General features: G+C 33.8%; 1 protein-coding gene across 15 annotated transcripts in view; it reads left to right on the top strand.

Annotated features, from left to right (window-relative positions):
- Positions 1-19,013, top strand: part of DGKB (diacylglycerol kinase beta) — a 694,527-nt gene that overhangs the window by 183,490 nt on the left and 492,024 nt on the right. For all 15 annotated transcript variants that reach the window (XM_072764436.1, XM_072764448.1, XM_072764442.1 and 12 more), the window contains 3 exons: positions 6,578-6,627; positions 9,869-9,943; positions 13,195-13,314. In XM_072764436.1, coding sequence (XP_072620537.1) covers positions 6,578-6,627; positions 9,869-9,943; positions 13,195-13,314 — 245 coding nt within the window. The remainder of the gene's footprint in view (positions 1-6,577; positions 6,628-9,868; positions 9,944-13,194; positions 13,315-19,013) is intronic.

Raw genomic sequence — 19,013 nt, 5'->3', positions numbered from 1 at the left:
TTCCAATCTTGCATTTGACTTTGACCTGCACACATAACCATGGGCAGTGTCCCCATCACATGGATCGACTTGTCAATCATCAGACAAACCCTGAACTTTTCAATCTTTATACCTTTGCTTCTAATGTCCATTTGCTGGGGGTGTTCTTTCTCAGTATTTATCAGGCCCAGTCCAGTATACGCTTGAGGCCCAGCTCATGTCATGAATCCTCTTGCAACCTCCTAATCAAATTCATTTTACTTTTTCTTACACCCTTGCACTGTGTCTAACTTCCCACCCTAGCACCTACCACGTGTGTGTATATTTCAACAGACAGATGTTCAGTAAATGATACTTAAATAGAATTGTATTGAAATCAATGGGTGCTTGAGAAGAGAAAAATAATGTGAATTATTTAAGGCATGAAATAATACTAAATTAATTTATACTGTGACTTTTTAAAAAAGTTTTTATTTATTTTTTTGAGAGACAGATAGAAAGAGAACAAGGGGGGAGGAAGGGCAGAGAGAGAGGGAGAAGCAGACTCCCTGCTGAGTAGGGAGCCTACTGACACAGAGCAGAATCACAGGACCCTGGGATCATGACCTGACCTGAAGACAGACACTTAACCAACTGAGCCATCCAGGCCCCTAAACTGTGACTTTACAATATATACTGTTCACATTTGGATTGGTGTTTCTAAGTTATTAGTGACTTAAAAAGAATAATTTTTGTTAGCTTACATTTAATGAAAATGTATCACTAGAGAAATAGATTGGAAAATAACCCCAAAATAGATAATTGACTCACAGATAATGAAGACTAATCTTTATGTTAAAGTTACTGTTATGTATAGTATTTTTTTTTTTTAAAGAATTATTCTTTTTTTTTTTTTAATTTTTTATTTATTTACTTATGATAGTCACAGAGAGAGAGAGAGAGAGAGAGGCAGAGACATAGGCAGAGGGAGAAGCAGGCTCCATGCACCCGGGAGCCCGATGTGGGACTCGATCCCGGGTCCCCAGGATCGCGCCCTGGGCCAAAGGCAGGCGCCAAACCGCTGCGCCACCCAGGGATCCCCTGTTATGTATAGTATTAATTGTAGAACCGTTAGGTTTAACACTGAAGAAATCTTAAAGATCAGATCGTCAGTCGCCCTATAGTGTCAATGAAAAAACCAAAGCCCAGAGAGACTGGTTATTAATTATAGCATTAGGTTAGCTGGCTATGACTAATACCTGAGATTTCTGCCTTACTGTATAAGTGCTCTTTTTATTTTGAAAAGCTTCCTGTCCTTATCTTTATTGTCATTTCTCTGAAGGAAACAAAGGAGAAAATATTGCTTCATTACATTAGATGTCACAAACTCAAGCAGCTAATTTTTTTCACCTCTGCCCAGAATACTTATTCGATTGGTCTTAAAGTATATAAAAAATTGTGAATTAAAAAATTCCAGCTTAAATGCCTTTAAAAATACACTTTTTAATGTTTAATAGCAAAGTCAATATTAATATCTTTATTGTCAGTAATATATTATGCCAAGTATAAAAACACCAGAGTGTATTTAGTAGGATATTCAAGGAGAAAATAGACAAATTGAAAATTTACAAATCTTTTGGAAGAGAAAAAGTTCTAGATATAAAGAATGAACCTTATATTGCATAATATGCCTTTGCCCTGATCTTTTAACCAAATTCATGTGTGGGTGCATAATTGTTCCAATATAAAGGGAAATTACATGAATATAAAAATAGAAAAAAAGTGGGTTAAACTAGCTTGGAACTTTAAAAAAGGTACCCACATTTGGAAGCTATCATGTTGACAGAGTAATTTTAATATTGAGCTTAAAATATTTTTGCACCTAAAAATCTATATCCTTGTAACTTTAGTTTTAAGAATAAGAACTATTTGTTCAATGTTTCATTTGGCCTTGGAGTCTAACTTCACTTTGAAATTCTCAGAAGAAATAATCTTATAATAATATTTGAAGATAGGTATTTTCCATTGTGCTGATTACTGTCTTCTTTTCTTTATATCATTAGTTTCTCTATTTCTATTTAATTAATCAATTTCCAAATCCTCCACCATAAATTCTGGTTTAGAAATTTATACCCTTCCTTTGTTCTTTTCTTTTCATTGTTATTTTCTCATTTATTTTACTTGTTCTGTCTTCCCGGAACCATTATTTGTGGATGTTGACACTTCAAGATAGGAATTTGAATTATTTTGTCTTTCTTTTTTTTTTTTATAAAGGTTTATTTATTTATTTATGAGAGACAGAGAGAGAGAGAGAGAGAGAGAGAGAGAGAGAGGCAGAGACATGGGCAGAGGGAGAAGCAGGATCCCTGCAAGGAGCTTGATGTGGGGTTCGATCCTGGGCCCTGGGATTATGACCTGATCCAAAGGCAGACACTCAACCACTGAGCCACCCAAGCATCCCTTTTTCTTTATTTTCTTATTTTCCAACTTATCTTCTCCTGTATCTTTTTTGTTTGTTTTTTTATATCTGGGACATCTTCAACATCTGTGATAATTTTTTGTTTTACTTTTTCTATTATGCTTTTATCTTCACAGAGGATTCATTTTGTCCTCAGCATGATTCTGATGTGCTCCTCTTCTTGTTTTGGGGATTGCAACTTTCCTCTTACAGGATTTTTTTCTTCCTCTCTGCTGTGTAGCTGTTGTTGTTGTTTTTCCCCAAATGACTTGTTTTGAAAGGACTCCTTGGTGTGGAGTTGTAGGTGGATGTATGGGTGAGGGTTAAGTGGGGCTCCCTGGAGATAAGGAAGAGTGGACATCTACTCTCAATATTCAGTATTTAGACTTTCACAGAATACCTTGTTTTTGGTATAGTACCCCTGCCTTCAAAAGTCCTGGGCATCCTGAGCTCAGCATCCCTTGGTTTGAGTGCTGTTGAGCCCAGGCATCCAGTCTTCTGCTGGGGTAGGGAGCTGGCAAACTGTGAGCTGTAAGGTGTGAAGAGTGGTATTGGAGGGTCTGACTTCTTTCTGTGAAGAATATCACTTTGTTTTCCATTTCATCACCCTTTCTGGGCAAGTCTTTGCTATTTCATTACCAGCTTACGGTTTCTAATCAGTCATCATTTGTTTCCCAGTTTCTTAAACTTGATGGTTTTTTCCTCTCACATTTTCTTTGTGCTTGTTGATTTAGGCTGATCCTGTACCTTACTACAATGACATTTCAATGAAAAGCCAAGGTGGATAGGCATGTTCAATATTTCCTATTTTGCATGACCCCACTACAGTTTTAAAATAGGAAAATAGACCTATCTCTGAAAATCAACATCCTAGAATTTCTCTTTCTTATTCAGGACCAAAGAAAACTTTTATTCTTGATTTTGACTTGGTCAGATTTAGAGTACATTATATTTAGTGTTCAATATATGGACTTCTACTTCAGATAATAACAAAGTGTTTTCAGACCAACATCCCTACTGGAACAACTAGAAAGTTTGGACATAGTATTTTTTTTAAGTGTTTGAAAACTTCAGGGAATTGTCAAGGCATATTGTACATGTGAGTCAAATTTCTGAGAGAGGAGAGCCTGCTTTGCCACTATTTCTAAATAATTAAAGCTGGGAAGCTAAGTGGTTTGAGGAGCTGGTCTTGAGGGGGGAAAATACAAACAAATTTGAATTCCAGGCCCTTTTTCTAAAAGAATATGATGGTCTCTGTGGTTTAAATTTTTATTTTATTGGTGATGTTGAGTACTTTATTCTGACTCCCCATTCCTGTATCTTCCAGTTTTTGAAATATATATTCCTTTTTTTTTTTTTTTGCCTTTTCTGTTTGGGTGGTTTTTCATTTTATTACTGAGTTACAGGGTTTATTCATAGATTCAAGAAATAAGCCCTTTGTCAGATACATGTGTTCTGGAAAGTTCTCAAGTCTGTGGCTGGCTTATTTTTTCTTTTTCTTTTATTTCTTTTCTTTCACTTATTTATGTATTTATTTTTTGATGAGTTGAAGTTCCAACCCTGATGAAGCTTAATTTACCTTTTTCTTTTAAAAATCATTTATGGTTCATGTTGGCTTATCTTAAGGTTGCCAAGATATTTTCCTATATTTTCTTCTAGAACTCTTATAGTTTAATGTTAAAGTTTAAACTTAAAGTTTAACTTAAGTTTAACTTAAGTTTAGTTTAAACTTAAAATTTATTTTGACCTAATCTTTATGTTTGATGTGAAGCAAGTGCCAATGTTGAGTGCACAGTTTCACTAGGGGGTCAGAAAATCAGTGTAGTTTTAGTTAATTTTATTTTTAGTAAAGCTATTATTTTTTATTTTTATTTTATTTTTTTAGAGGGGGATGTGTGGCAGAGGGAGAGGGGAGAGAGAATCTTAAGCAGACTCCATGTCCAGCTTGGAGTTTGATGGGGGGGCTTGATCTCACAACCTGGAGATCCTGACCCGAGCCAAAGCCAAGAATCAGAAGCTTGATCCACTGAGCCCTCTGGGGCCCCCCAGGTTATTATTTTTTAAATGATATTGAGGAAATCTGAGAATCATCAGGAGAGTCAGAGAACCAGATCTGGAGGATGCTTCTCTAGAATCAGTGATGAAATTAAGTACAAACTTGGACTGGGGAAAACCCCCCTGCTGCCTCTCTGTGTATGAGCAGAACACTTCATTGCCAACACCTGTGACACAACCAGGACCCTGATTGCTCTCTCTCTGATCACTGTTACTGCTGCTACTCACATGAATTTTTGTAGCCTCTTTTTTTCTTGGGTCACTAGCAGCTGATTGATCAATTGGGTTTTTCTTCTGATTATGTGCAAACTCTACCTTCAAGTCAGGCTAGTAAAAAAGGGTTTCTGGTGTTTCATCTGTCACTGTATTTTGTAAAGTGTGGCTTTAAGAGCATAGGAGGAAGCTTCAGATGCTGCCAAAAGTGAATGGCACATACCCCCACACAGAGTCCACTAGTGTGTATGTCTTTGAGCTCATGTTTCCAGGAAGGTTTACCAATAGGGTTTCCATATATCTAGCCATCTAAAAATGGTTTAGCAGTCATTTATTACAATGAGAAGTTATAGAGTCACCAGTGCCCCTCATTCTACAATACAGTTAGACTTTTTTAAAGTACTTGCCTTGTTCCTGGTACTGAATCCATTCTTTGAGTGATGTGTGAATTCTTGTCACTTATAAAGTGATTTTTACTATTTTCTGCTTTACTAGAAAATCTTGAAGTGCTTACTTAGTACCCATGTTCTGATAGTTTTCTTGTTTTTTTTTTTCATGAATTTTTGTTATTTATTGGGTATATGAGAAATGGTAATCATTATGGTTTGCAAATGAAGATACTTACATCATTAGCCAGCATAACATTATGTTCCTTAATTTGATAGGTACACATTTTCCCCTTACATTTTAACATCTTTAAAGTCTTCTTGCATTTTACAATAAATAGAACATGATGATTAGATTGTAAGCATTTTTTTCCTATTAATTGTATGCAGACTCGCTATGGCATCTTATAAATAAATAGTCATATCTTTGGTGAGATTAATAATTATTTTTAAATACAAAGATAATAATTAGTTAACAGATATATGATCAGGGTTATTGCATAATTATGCCTCCTTGTTATCAATGTCTTTATTTTATATTCCAGACCCCAGACATCAAGATTCTCCCAGAAATTATACAAGCCCAACAAAAACTCTCACTTCCACTCCTCTGTTTTAACAGCTGTGTCATTCTTCTCTGTTTATCTTAAAATGGCACCTGCAGCCTCTTCTGTAGTCTCCTGGTGGTGTGTGAATTTATGAGGGAATCCTCAGGCTAGTGAGGCCCTCCATCCTTCTGCTTTCCTGTGCTCACTACGACAGAGACAACACTCTTCTTTTTCTTCCTTCTTTAGTTCAAAGAGTGGTTACCTTATGAATGCACACCTCAGATTGCAACAAGTACACCCTTATAACCATGATAATAATGCATTTTGTGTCTTGCTGTCCTCTATCAGAAAAATCCCCTAATTTTGCATAAATCCTTTCCTATGCTGCTTAGGGATCAATCGAAACAATGGCTCATATTTGTGTAGTGATCTACAGCTTTGGATATGCATTTGTGTGTATCACCTCCCTTAACTTTCCCAAGTGTGTCCTATGACAGGTTTTACAGATAAAAAAATCATTTTACAGATAAAATAGTGTTCAGCTACGCTCATGTACTAGTGGATCGCAGATTCCAAATTTGGTTCCCAGACCTCTGAATCAGTTTGTTTTTTCTTACTCTCTGCCCTTAAATATCCAGACTCTGAATATTTAAAATTCCTTCTCTTCTTTTATTCTTGAGTTTTCATTTAATGATCTTATAATTAAAAAATAGAGCAATGATACCTATTTTCATTTTCTAGATATATAACATTGATAGACTTATATATGATATTTAATATTTTTATTAACTAATTTATTCTCAAATTAACTTGAGAAATGATCCTATAAATCAATTTCTCCAAATAGGAGAGGATTGGATGTTTGCTGTAAACACAATAGAAATTGTAAAGAAGATGTCTTATACTAACGTTATTCTTACTTGCCTCTAATTTTTTTTCAACAATTCTTTTATTTCTAGTTATGTTTCGTCTCTATGATACAGATGGGAATGGCTTCCTGGACAGCTCGGTAATTTTTTTCTTCAAATTTTCTGTGAAAATTTCAAAGGAGTTTGTTCTGAAAAATGCAATGAATAAATTTATAGCTATTACCACAGAAGACAGACTTAATTTAATGTCCATGCACTCATACAGCATTTTGCTCATCTGACTTTTTGAAAGAGTGAGCTGAAAAAAAAAAACTGTTAGGATTACAATTGTCCTATTGAATAATTTTACTAGAAAAAAAGTGATTTTTTTATGCATGGAAAGATAAAAAAAGACTCCAACCTTGTTTGAATAATACATGAGAAAGTTGAGACCATTGATCTAGAAAGAAAAAAAAATCTGAGGTTTGATACTAAGAAAAATAACCAGAATACCAGTAAAATTGAAAGGAATTATAAAAGTCTATTTATTCTATTTAATCTTTTTATCATTTTCCACATTTTAAAAGTCTTTTAGTCATTTATGCTGTTAAAGTATATATATTTACAAATTGCTTTAACAAACTCCACTTTTTAAAACGTCTCATCCAATTTAAATGCAACTTGTACTCTTTATCGTTTTAGTCATAAAAAGCAATAGGAGAAAAATACCATCTCCATATGATTTAACTGAAAGGAATAATTAAATATTTATTGTATTTGTAATATACACAAATCGTTGATAGTTTTCAGAGGGGTAGTTAGATTCTTAGTTTTACTGCACAAATCAGTGCTTCAAATATAAATCCATTTCAGGTTCCATCCAATTATGTATTTTATATTTGCTAATGACATCTTTTTCATATTATTGACTTTTCTATAAAGGAAATAGAATAAAACTAAAAAAAATAGTGTCAGGTTATGGAAATTTTGAAGTACACAGGTACATTAAATAACACATTTTGATATTTTTAAATTGATTAAAGTGAAGATTACTTCTGATTATGAGTGCGTTTCTCTTCGCATCAGATATACCTCCCTCATCAGAAGCCAAAAAGAATTCTACAAGCAAAGCGATGAAGTCAGATACATATTTATGTAACACTGAGTAGGATAATGGCACATTAGCTTCTCCAGAGAGGGAGAAAAATATATAATTCCTACTTTAGGAAATGGCCACCAATCTAAATTGATGCTGTGATTGTGGAATTCCTTATGTTTAAGTCTCTTCAATTTTTCAAATGCTATCATTTTTAAGTGCCTTGTAGTGTCCGGTTATCCATTTAGGAATATTAAGCTACATGATATTGCTCATTTTCTGGTGGCATTTCACAGCTAAGAGTTTAGACTTTCTATATATTTCCATATGCTTATTGTAGCACTTCTGACTATACTGATGCAAATTATATTTAAATGCAAATTTGTTTTATTTAATGTTTCTTTTTAATTAAATTAAAAGGATGTTTCTTTACTAGGCTTTTAGCCATGGGTTGACAACTGATTGGAAAATTCAGTCAAATGCTTTTTTGGTCTCTGGCCATTTTTTGTTGTTATTGTTAACATATAGTATATTGCGATATTGATAACTATGCCTCTAATATTAAACAATAAGTTGGGCATAAATAAATTTATGCCCAACTTTAGGATCAAACTAATCTGTTATGTAATTAAAAGCCTGAATTTCATTTCTATGTTTTTTTTCCAGACAACTTACCACTCCAGTATATTTCCTTCACTATCAGTTTGAAATTGCACATTCTGATGTCATTTATCTTGGAAATTTAAAGGTGTAACCCTTTACATATTGCAGGCAAAACAGAGGAAAATTGGCATTTTGAAAAATGACCACTATGTGTAATAATACTAGTTAATATTTATTGATCCCTTGCAGTATACCAAGCGGTATAAGTGTATTTCATATTATAGTTTTTTTACTCTGCAGCAACTCTACGGACTAGGTAAGATTGGAATAGTCATTTTACTGATGAGAAAGCGGAGTCTTAGGTTAAATGACTTATCTAATGTCACATACCTACATAATAGTCCACTAAAAGAGTTTCCATTCATAAAAACATGTCCAGGGACTTTCACTACTCCAAACCACCAAGGCATAAACAGACACAAAAAAAAAAAAAAAAAAAAAAAAAAGAGTAACACACACACACACACACAATTCTAACCTACAATTCCAGGTATTTTAGTTTAAAAATTTTCTTAACTGTTATAAGTAAACATATTTATATTCATATTTTTTTCTGGGGCAACCTGTTTATGTAAGCACTATTCTCATGGTTACATTTTTTTTTTTCTGGAGAGAGGAATGTAGCTTTCACCCGTTTCTCAGATGGATCCATTGTCCCCCCTCTTTTTACGATATTTCCTTCCTCACTCTGTGAATATTAACTATATGTATTAATTCAGAGGTTTGAGTATAATAATTTTTATTAATATGCTCTCAAACCTTATTCTTTTATATTTCTTGTATTTTAAATTATTATACTGTAAGACACCACTTTTAATTATGTCAGGGATTATATTTTAAATTACTATCGTGTACAAAAGTATGCTTAATCTTTTCTGGAGGTAGGGGAAAACTAAAGTATTAAATAAATAGGTATGAGCAAATGTTTTAATTTACTTAGTCAAGGCATATGTATTAACTAACCGTTCTTCAAAGAGTTGACACTTGAGCACACTAATATGAAAATTCCAACGAAAATTCTATTTCCTCATAAAATAAACTCTACATATACTTACCCTCCAAACCTTGACCCTGAACATGCCTCTAGCAGAGCAAATTATACCAATTAATGGCTAGAATAGTCAATATACGTTTTCACTGTGTCAGAATAAAAATAAACCTCTCAGTTGTCCTCAAACACTTCCTTCCATCCTTCCACACCTGTTTCCAAACCAAAGGGTCAGGACACTCAGTGACTTAAACATCACATCTTGTGAAAATATGCCTGCTTCTACTTTCATCAGATGTTTATTTCCAAAGTCAGATTTTCTTCTTTAAAGAAATCTTCTACTGGAAGAAAATCTTTTTTGTGTGTAGTTGCGCCCTCTCCTGGTGAAAATTTCTAGACAAAATACAAAATAAATTTATATTCAAGTGCTTCTTTCATGAAGAGTTAATCAGACTGTTAAAAGGATATATTATATATATGAATTAATTTATGTATATAAATTCTATATAATATAGGAATAAATCTTGTAACTTTTGGTTTTTGAGCTACATGTTAAAACAATTCTTACAAGTCAGAGTTTGAAAGACTTACAAAGACCCTGTATCCATTCTCTCTTTCTCTCACCCTCCCTCTTCTCTCTCTTTCTCCTCTCCAGGAGCTAGAAAATATCATCAGTCAGATGATGCATGTGGCAGAGTACCTGGAGTGGGATGTCACTGAACTTAATCCAGTAGGTATATGGATATTTTAACTGTTGGCTATATTCTAGAAGGCCCTTTCATATTTTCTTTTATGACCCTAAGTGACTATTTCTATTCGATAGCGAAAGTGTCTTCTGAACAAGAAAAGATATATGTGGTGTTTTAGCAGTAACTTTGGCTTTTCTTTTTCATGGAAATTTATTTGAATGGTGGTCTCACATATCTTTAGGTAAACAGAAGCTGCTGATGGATACTGCCAAGGTTATGCCATGCAATAAACTAGTTAGAATTAATATATGTTATTCATGATCTTCTATGATTTTCCTTTTATGGAAATAGCTAAAGATTCATTCTAAAGAAAGATGAAGTCAATTAAAAAGATGATGACAGTTTACTGGGTACAGTACACTGTGTTGGTTCCTATATATGTGTTATTCAGTGCTTGCAACTCTCTGAGATATAGACTACTATTTTGTTTACTTTACAGACAGGGAAATTGGGCCTCCAGAATGTTAAAGTAACTTCCCCATAGCTCTTCAGCTAGTTAAAGATAGAGCTAGAAAATTGTAATAATTTGTTTGAAGAAATAGTATCCAAGAGGCTTATAAGAACATAAAAAAAAACTTCTTATTTTTAATATATTTATACCAGAGGTACAACATTATTCAAATGTATATTAAAAGATGCTTGGTTAGTAGAAACTTTGACTTCAGCTACAAGTAATATTTTGGGGTGAGTTGGTAAGTATGTTATTGACTACTTTATTCTTGAAAACAACCAAGTTGAGTAAATTGTAAATGAATTAAACAAATATAAACTACTTATATTTACATTTTATATCAATTTTAAAAGCTTTATAACAGCATGACAGTGGCATGACTGTATGATAAGAGAACTGTGACAGCATTTCCTTTGCTTTGGAAACTAGTGCCAATAAAGTACAACAAACATATGCAATATTGTGCCGAACAGAGGAACACCATTCTTACTGGGATTGGGGTTTTCCAAGTTTTAATTCAACTGGTTTTGCTTTTTAGGGGATGTGGAAATAGATATCCTGTGTGCACAATGCAGATATTGCTCACAGAGTTGTTGTTTATATATGGAATAATAAAGTAGTGGTAACATGTATTTCATTCTAAGAATACCGCTTGAATCATCTTAATACTATTTTCACTGAAATCAAGGGGCTTCTTTTAAGTTCTGTTGTTCTTTCTGGTTATGTTCATCCAAAACAGCTTTTCCACCTACTCACCCTAATACCTGTGAATATTGTCCAACTTTAGGCAAGTCTCTTGTCTTCCTGGAGTGATGGAGGAAGTAAGATGTTTTTCTATCACTTTTCAACACAGAAGGGGGCACCAGTGCTTCCCCACGAAAAATACCAGGGGGCTCTCGCTTGAGAAAATAGGGGATCTGGATGATTTGAAGAAGGGAACATTTGGTGGCTAGGCAGTCGAATTATGAAAAATACTTACGGGAAAATACAAATAAAAAATTACATAGCATTATTTGTCATTTGTGGCACACACTGATAAATCTGCCACTTCTATGAGTAGTATAAATTGTAGAAAGTGAAGATAAAAAGACTTACCTTGGGCAGTATGTTTGCTTTCATAGCGACTGCCTCATCCTGCCTAATGGCTCATTTTAAACCAGTGTGTACCTTTGTACATGCTGTTAGAGACCTGATCAATTTGCATATGGGAATAAAGATAATTGAACATTTGAGGTCCAGGCAGTCAATAGGGAAGATTGAGTTGTCCTTGGAAGAGATTTTTAAAAAAACAAACCCAAGCTCTTACATTAGATTTATTGGGTACCAAATGAAAGCATCAACCATCTGAAACAGTGCTCTGTGTTTTCATTTTTGTTTATTCATTTCTACTAGTTCATCAGAATGTGTTTAAGGGGGCAGTACATTTTAACAAGAACTTAAAAAAAAGATTTTATTTATTTATTTGACAGAGAGCACAGCAGGGGGAGCAGCAGAGGGAGAAGGTGAAGTTGGCCCCCCACTGAGCAGGGAGCCCAATGTGGGACTCCATCCCAGAACCCTGAGATCATGACCCCAGCTGAAGGCAGATGGTAACTAACTGAGCCATCCAGACAGCCCTTTAACAAGATCCTATACCAGTTTTCCAAATTTTAAATAATTTCTCATTTTTCCTTTTGGGAATAATAAAATATTTCAGTACCATTAATTCCAAAAAGTCTCTTCCTTTTCAATACCTATATTTAAATTTGTATGAAGGAAAATAACCTGATTTTCAAATACTTCATGAAGAAAGAAACCAATCTACTAAGTTCAAGAGTTTTTAGGCAAACAGCACTTCTGTCAGCATATCAAGTATTCCATTTATTGCACCTTTCAAATTTTTGTCTTACTGTTCTTTGTGTTTCTTTTTTTCCCTGAATTTATTAAAATCTCTGTATTAGATAAGGGTGGTGAAATATTTTCTTTATAGGGGCTGTACCATGTTTCCATTTTGGTGCTGTTGAATGGAAGTATTTCACCATTCCGGCAACCACGGGTAATATGTTAGCAACTCACATATAGTTTCTGCTACTATAATATTAACAACATCTATATGACACTTACTGTACATATTAGATACTCTTTGAAGACATTACAGTATATTAACACGTCTAACCCTCATGACAATCCCTTGGATTCAATACGGCTATTACCGCTATCAAACTGAGAGACAAATGTATTACCAATAAATACTGTGGAGAACATTTTGGGGCACTTTGTACAAGTCCTCTTTAGAAAAGAAATCTAATCAAAAATGACTTGATGGTTTAACTTCTTGGCTTTATTAAGTTCTGATAGGCAATTAAAAGCAACTTAATTTCCTCACCCCTTACCACTTAGCAAAGAATCATTTCAGCTCTTTGGCATGAAGTTAATTTGTTCAGACATTATCTGGCATATATATGAATTTAAAAAAATCTAGAAAAAGCAATTAAAGATCACTTTCACCCTTACAGGATACCTTCTCATTTTAGCTGTACCATTCAGTGAGAAAGTATTAAAAAGTTAAGCAATTATTTCTAAAAGTTGAATATTATAAGAAGTCAGGTTCCAGAAATCATTACGAAGCCACTATATACTCAATTATTGGATTGACACTGTACCAGGTTACCTAGATATTTATTTGTATACCATGCTTAGCTGCCAGTTTGTTGTAACCAATTACATTAAATGCTTTATTCTCTCATATGAAATTTATTTTATTGATTCATTGCAAGTTTTTCCTCATCTTCTCTACTCTAGATCCTCCATGAAATGATGGAAGAAATTGACTATGATCATGACGGAACAGTTTCTCTGGAGGAATGGATCCAAGGAGGAATGACAACAATTCCACTTCTTGTCCTGCTAGGCTTGGAAAATGTAAGCATTTACACAAAGAGGGTGGCCTGGTGGTAAGTCAGTGGGGTTCTCTGTTACACATTTTGATTATAAATTGATCTGGCCATTTTCTGTCATTAAGCATGTAGTGAGTGCCTGGACCTTTTAATAAGCATGCCACAATGCGAGTTCATAAGTCATGTAGTAATATTTGCCACAAACACATCGATTCATTTTAGGCATTACCTTTTTATTTAATACATAATTTCTCTATTTAAAGTTAGGATCTAGGTAAAAACATATTGACCTTCTCATTATTTTATTTACTGTAAAAAACTCCCTAATATTATTGTATTCTGTGCCTCTTGTGGTACTTCATCTCATTCCATAATCACCCTCCCCATGAAAAAAAATCTGTTTTATTGATAACCAGTACTTGGAGAAGCCGATTATATATTGAGGTAGTTGAGAATATATATATATATATATATATATATATATGTATATATTCATATATATATATTCATATAAATGAAACATAATTTTTTCTTACATATCAAGTCAGCTAGCCTTGCATTCTAAGCTTGTCAAGAGTTTTCTTGTATCAGTGCCTCCAGTGGTAATTAAATAGTAGTTTGGGGAAAAGAAATCAACCTAAGTTTAGAGTGTATATGAGTGACTTTGAAACCAAATCTTCAGACGCCTGGGTGGCTCAACAGTTGAGCGTCTGCCTTCAGTTCAGGGCGTGATCCTGGAGTTCTGGGATCGAGTCCCGCATTGGGCTCCCTGCATGGAGTCTGCTTCTCCGTCTACCTGTGTCTCTGCCACTCTCTCTGTGTCTCTCATGAATAAATAAAATAAAATAAAATAAAATAAAATAAAATAAAATGAAACCAAATCTTGCTGCTCAGCCTTGATGTAAATTTCAGTAATTGTTAATTTCAAACTCAGTGAGTCACTACTGAATTTTTGTGTTTAGCCTTAATGAACAAGAATTAACCATAACATCCATGCAGTAAAATGTATACTAAGATTCAAAGAGCATTACTGATGGAAAGCACACATACAATATTTAGAATTTTGAGATGCAAGAATATAATGTCCACCTCTTTGCTGCTGACTCCAATACTTTCATACTTCTTGTTACCAGAGATAGCAATTTTGCAGATTCAAGACTATACCACAATTACTTAAGAGACCAGATTTTTAAAAGCCCTCAAGAAATCTTGCAGTCTGTGTTTGTAAAACATGTGAGACTATATACAAATATGTTTGTACATATTTAAATATGGGTTTGAGAATATATAAGTGGGCTTCAGGAAAGTAACATTTGTTTCTTTTTCACCTGAATCTTCAAATCCTTTTCCATCCATATTAATCTTACCCTTCATGAGGCGCGTAGGATTTTAGACATGGCCAGAGGAAGGAAGAGAAAAATTACTAGTAGATGATATACAGGATGGTTCCTTCAAGTAAATATTAAAACAAAGATAATATAGATCTTATTGTTAATAGATGTATATTTCTACATTTTGAAAATAAATGAAGCAGCATTTCCTTGCATATGATGTTCTCATACTATATGTAACCTGTTATCTTTTTGTAATAACCTGTTATATATCTCTATATTGTAAATATTTAATTTTTATAAATATTTAATGTTTAATTGTTTAATACACCTTCTGATAAAAGTATATGTAAGTCAGTCAGGAGAAAACATAAAGAAAATGTTAACATTTTAAGGTTCCATGTACACTCTAAACAGAAAAAGTTGTCAAACGTTCATCAAGGAGGTTCTGATAATAGTTCTCTCCAAGAGAATTTTATATTTTTAAAGCTAAAGGTGTGCTTATTCTAAATATTTGTGGGAATTTTAGTGTGAAAGAATATGCAGGAATGAGTACGTAAACAATTTGGTAGTTGGGGTGCTAGACAGCAAAACGCAGAAGTGAAGACTTAGTCATCTATATTTAAAATATTACAGAAAGATTTTGAAATGATGTTCATCTTTCGAAGCTATTGTTTAGACTTTTAAAAATAATTAAATTAATAAATGTAGGTATTTGTGAAGTTATGAAAATAGCATGGGTAAATATATTCCACAGATCTTTACGGATTTAATTCAAACTCTTAAAGAAACAATACCTCATCAGTTTCTGGTGTAGCAGTAACTTTATTTCAACTGAATGAGAATTCTCTGTCATCAATTTATGTGTTTGTCATGGATTTATAGTAAATATATCTAATTTACTTTATAAATATTCTTAAATTTACAGTTTGTGTTTTTAGTGATACGAGATTGCTTTTGGGCTTAACAGGAAAAATCAATTCAGGGTTTCAAAGTAGTAACCAGTAGTTTTGAAACTGTGTTCCCAGAGAAGGCCACTAGATGGCAGGGCGACATTGTTTAACATTTACAGATCAGCTGAACTGAGATGGGATTTTTTTCCCTTGTGAAGAATTCAGAGTTAAATCCCTTTTCCTCTGCTTTTTTTTTTTTTTTTAAGAATAAGCCAATAATCATTGGAATTGTCTTTTAATAAAATGTATAAGCCATGTAATTATGATCACAAAACAGAGTATTTATTTGTTAGAAACAGATTTTTAATTCCAAGGCATGGAAAGTGTTTTACAAAGCAGGAATGACACAATGACAACTGAGTGATGAGGGCCTTTTTTTAGTAATTGAGATTTATTTCCTTTTCTGTAGGCAGTTAATGTGTTATGTTATTACCTGTAGAGAATTTGATTCATGATGCCGTTCCCCTCTCAATCCCCCCAACCCTCCCCACCCCATTTTTGCTAATCAAATTGGAAATCTAGAAGCTTTAGGTTGAATCCAGCCATTTATTGTGCAGCCTATCTTGTTATGTTGTCCTATATATTCTTGTCTTCTGTCAATTATGAGCTCAGGGAGTAGATTCTAATTGATAGTGCAAGTTAAATACCATGGTGAATTTGAAAGTGACTATGGTGTACCAGCCAAATTACACAAATAAGAACATTGTCCTGAGAGAGTAATCCTTACTTCTAAAACAAAGCAGAATGGTTGTGATTTCAGCGTAGTTTATTTTTCTCTATCAACAGAATTTTAAGAGCTATTTCTATTTTAAATGTTATCTGTTTTGGCACCAAAATCGGAAATGTAGTTTATCAGAACCTGATTCTATATCAAATGCTAGAGAATAAGAGTCATTTCATTTCTCTTATAAGAAGTCTATCAAACTTGGCATACCCAACATGAAATGGTACACTGTCTTACATCTGAAGGAATACTGAGAGTTTGGATGGCACTTGTGATTTTGATCATATCTGAGGCATAGTCATTTATACGGGAGACTTACTCTTCCTTTCATCTCACTGAAAAATTAAATTCAATTTTGAATGAAAATATTTTTATTTTAAAGTAATTATATCTAGCACTAAACTCTGCTTTAGTCTCTATAAAGGAACAGAGAGTGAAGAAGTTAGGCTTTGTGAACCGTAAGGTCTTTATTGCAACTGCTCAACTCCACTGTTATGGTGGCACAAAAGGAATCACAGACACTAAATAAAGGAAAGAACAAGGCTGTGGTCCAGTAAAACTTTATTTACAAAAGTAGGTTGCCCACTTTGACCCAAGGGCCATAGTTTTCTGACTTCTAATTTATTCTGTCACTAATCCTATTACAAACAGAAAGAGTTTCAATTTATTTTTAGTCATTTAGGAGAAAGGAATCTAGTACCCTTTATTTCACTCACTTAGACAACCCCAGCAAGACATGCAGATGAATGAAGAGATAGTACAGTAGCAGTGAACTTCATCAAGTTGATATCTTTACCTTGGCTCTGTTATAAACTAAGTAGGTCACTTTGTGCTAGCCAGTCATCCTCTCTGGACACACAGGAAGAAGCTAGGCAAGAATATCCTTTTCCTTTTCTAATATTGGTTTAGCCATTCCTTTTCTTAGATGAACAAGATAATTAATCATGTCCCAATTCCTAGTATTTGTAATCTTGGATCATTATTAGATTTTTCCAGGAAAATTCCTGAATTCATATTATCATAAAAACAGAAATACACATTTTAGTAGGAGCTTGGCTTAATATAAGAATACCTTAGCTTCTTAATCTTAGATTGTAGTGCCCACATCTGGCATGTATGGTTTTTGAATGGATATATGTTTTGATTTCTCTATATGTGCTCTCAGATTCCTAGACTTTAAACACTATATGTAATTTAAACTTTGCTGTTGATCAAAATGTTTCAGGACATATTTTTTTTCACCTGACTCAGCAAAGTAAAAGTAATCTTTTGGTATGCCTCCTGATTTCTGATGGAATCTATTTCCTGATGAAATTTCTGAGTATAATGGAGAGCTGAAGATGATGCATTCTTAATAGACTAAGCTATATTTGGAAGACTAATGTTTCACACTCTATTTTTTAAAATTTAATTTTGTGGAGATGTTGTTTTGCTGTTTATATATTGCTCAATCTAGAAAGAAATTAGGAAGCTGGATAAATGCAACCATTCTTGAGATTCCAGGTTGGGTCATTCCAGGAAAATGACTATGTGATGTGCCGTGCTGTTGAGTTTGCATTTGAACCCAAGAATGGCAGGGCCTGAGCCTAACTTCAGAAAGTCTGGAGATATGCCATTGATTACAACTGCACTCAGAATTTTAAAATGTCTCTCTGCATTCTCTTTGCCTAAACCTGATGTAGCTCATCTTTCTGTCTAAAAGAGCAGTTTCTTTCACATTGTTGTAATTTTTTGGAGACCTTGAGCAGAAAAGTAAGGTGATTTAATTGTCCTTATTATTTAATGTGTTGGAATTAATTTGCAACATTAGCCCTTAAATGTGTTTTAAGTGAAGTCAGTTGAAACAGGGATGTGGCCAAGTATGGGCATTAAGAGCATTTTGGCCATGACATTAGTGAAATTTTTCCTTGAGGTCTTTTGAAAAAATGACATTATTTATAATAGCTCTAGTTCGCTTGAACATGATCTGTGATCTTGGATGCATTTAGGGAAAAACTAAAACTTTAGAAATTACTAGGATAATGAAGTAGGTTCCAAAAAGTTCCAAAAGGCATTCTTGCCTTCGAAACCTCCTTTTGACTTCTAGGGGAATAAAAGGGAGGAAGAACCTGGAGCTTCTTCTCCGCGCGAACTTGCCTACATTTCATAAAGTACTTCCCTGTCGTAATTGGTTCGCAGAACTGAACTGCTTTAAATTTGAAACATAGTGTTTTACTAATACCAGGAATAAATTTCTACTAAGAGTGATGTCTAGTAATAATGATAAAGTGAGAACAAAATTTTTAAGAAACAGAGTATAGTAAACCTACAAACACCCTTCTCAAGCCTTGGCTGAAATGTTGGGATGTTACACAACTCAACCCAATGATGGTAATCATATTTGCTGTTTATATAACACCAGTCTTCTGAGGAGCTAAATTGACTTCACAGGTATTGTATAATGAAACCTCACACCATGGCCTGGGAGGGGAAAGTGGGTGCTTTCATTTTATTAGAGAGGAAAATAAGAAGAGAGGTGAAATGTCTTATCCACATTTTCATAGTAGGCCAGGAATCAAACCTTCTGGGTTTCTTCATCATCTCTTGTTTAAAAAAATGAATTCCTTTTGATGGCAATAAATATTTATTTGCAGTAGAAGTACTAATAGGAATACGCTTTACTGGCTGATAGAATATAGTAAGGGACAGATTCTCCCCACCCCCCACTAAGTTTACC

The sequence above is a fragment of the Vulpes vulpes genome, chromosome 7, assembly GCF_048418805.1.
Source record: "Vulpes vulpes isolate BD-2025 chromosome 7, VulVul3, whole genome shotgun sequence".
Taxonomy (NCBI): Eukaryota; Metazoa; Chordata; class Mammalia; order Carnivora; family Canidae; genus Vulpes; species Vulpes vulpes.
The sequence above is the reverse complement of the archived record's forward strand: the minus strand, read 5'-3'. Positions and strand labels throughout refer to the sequence as shown.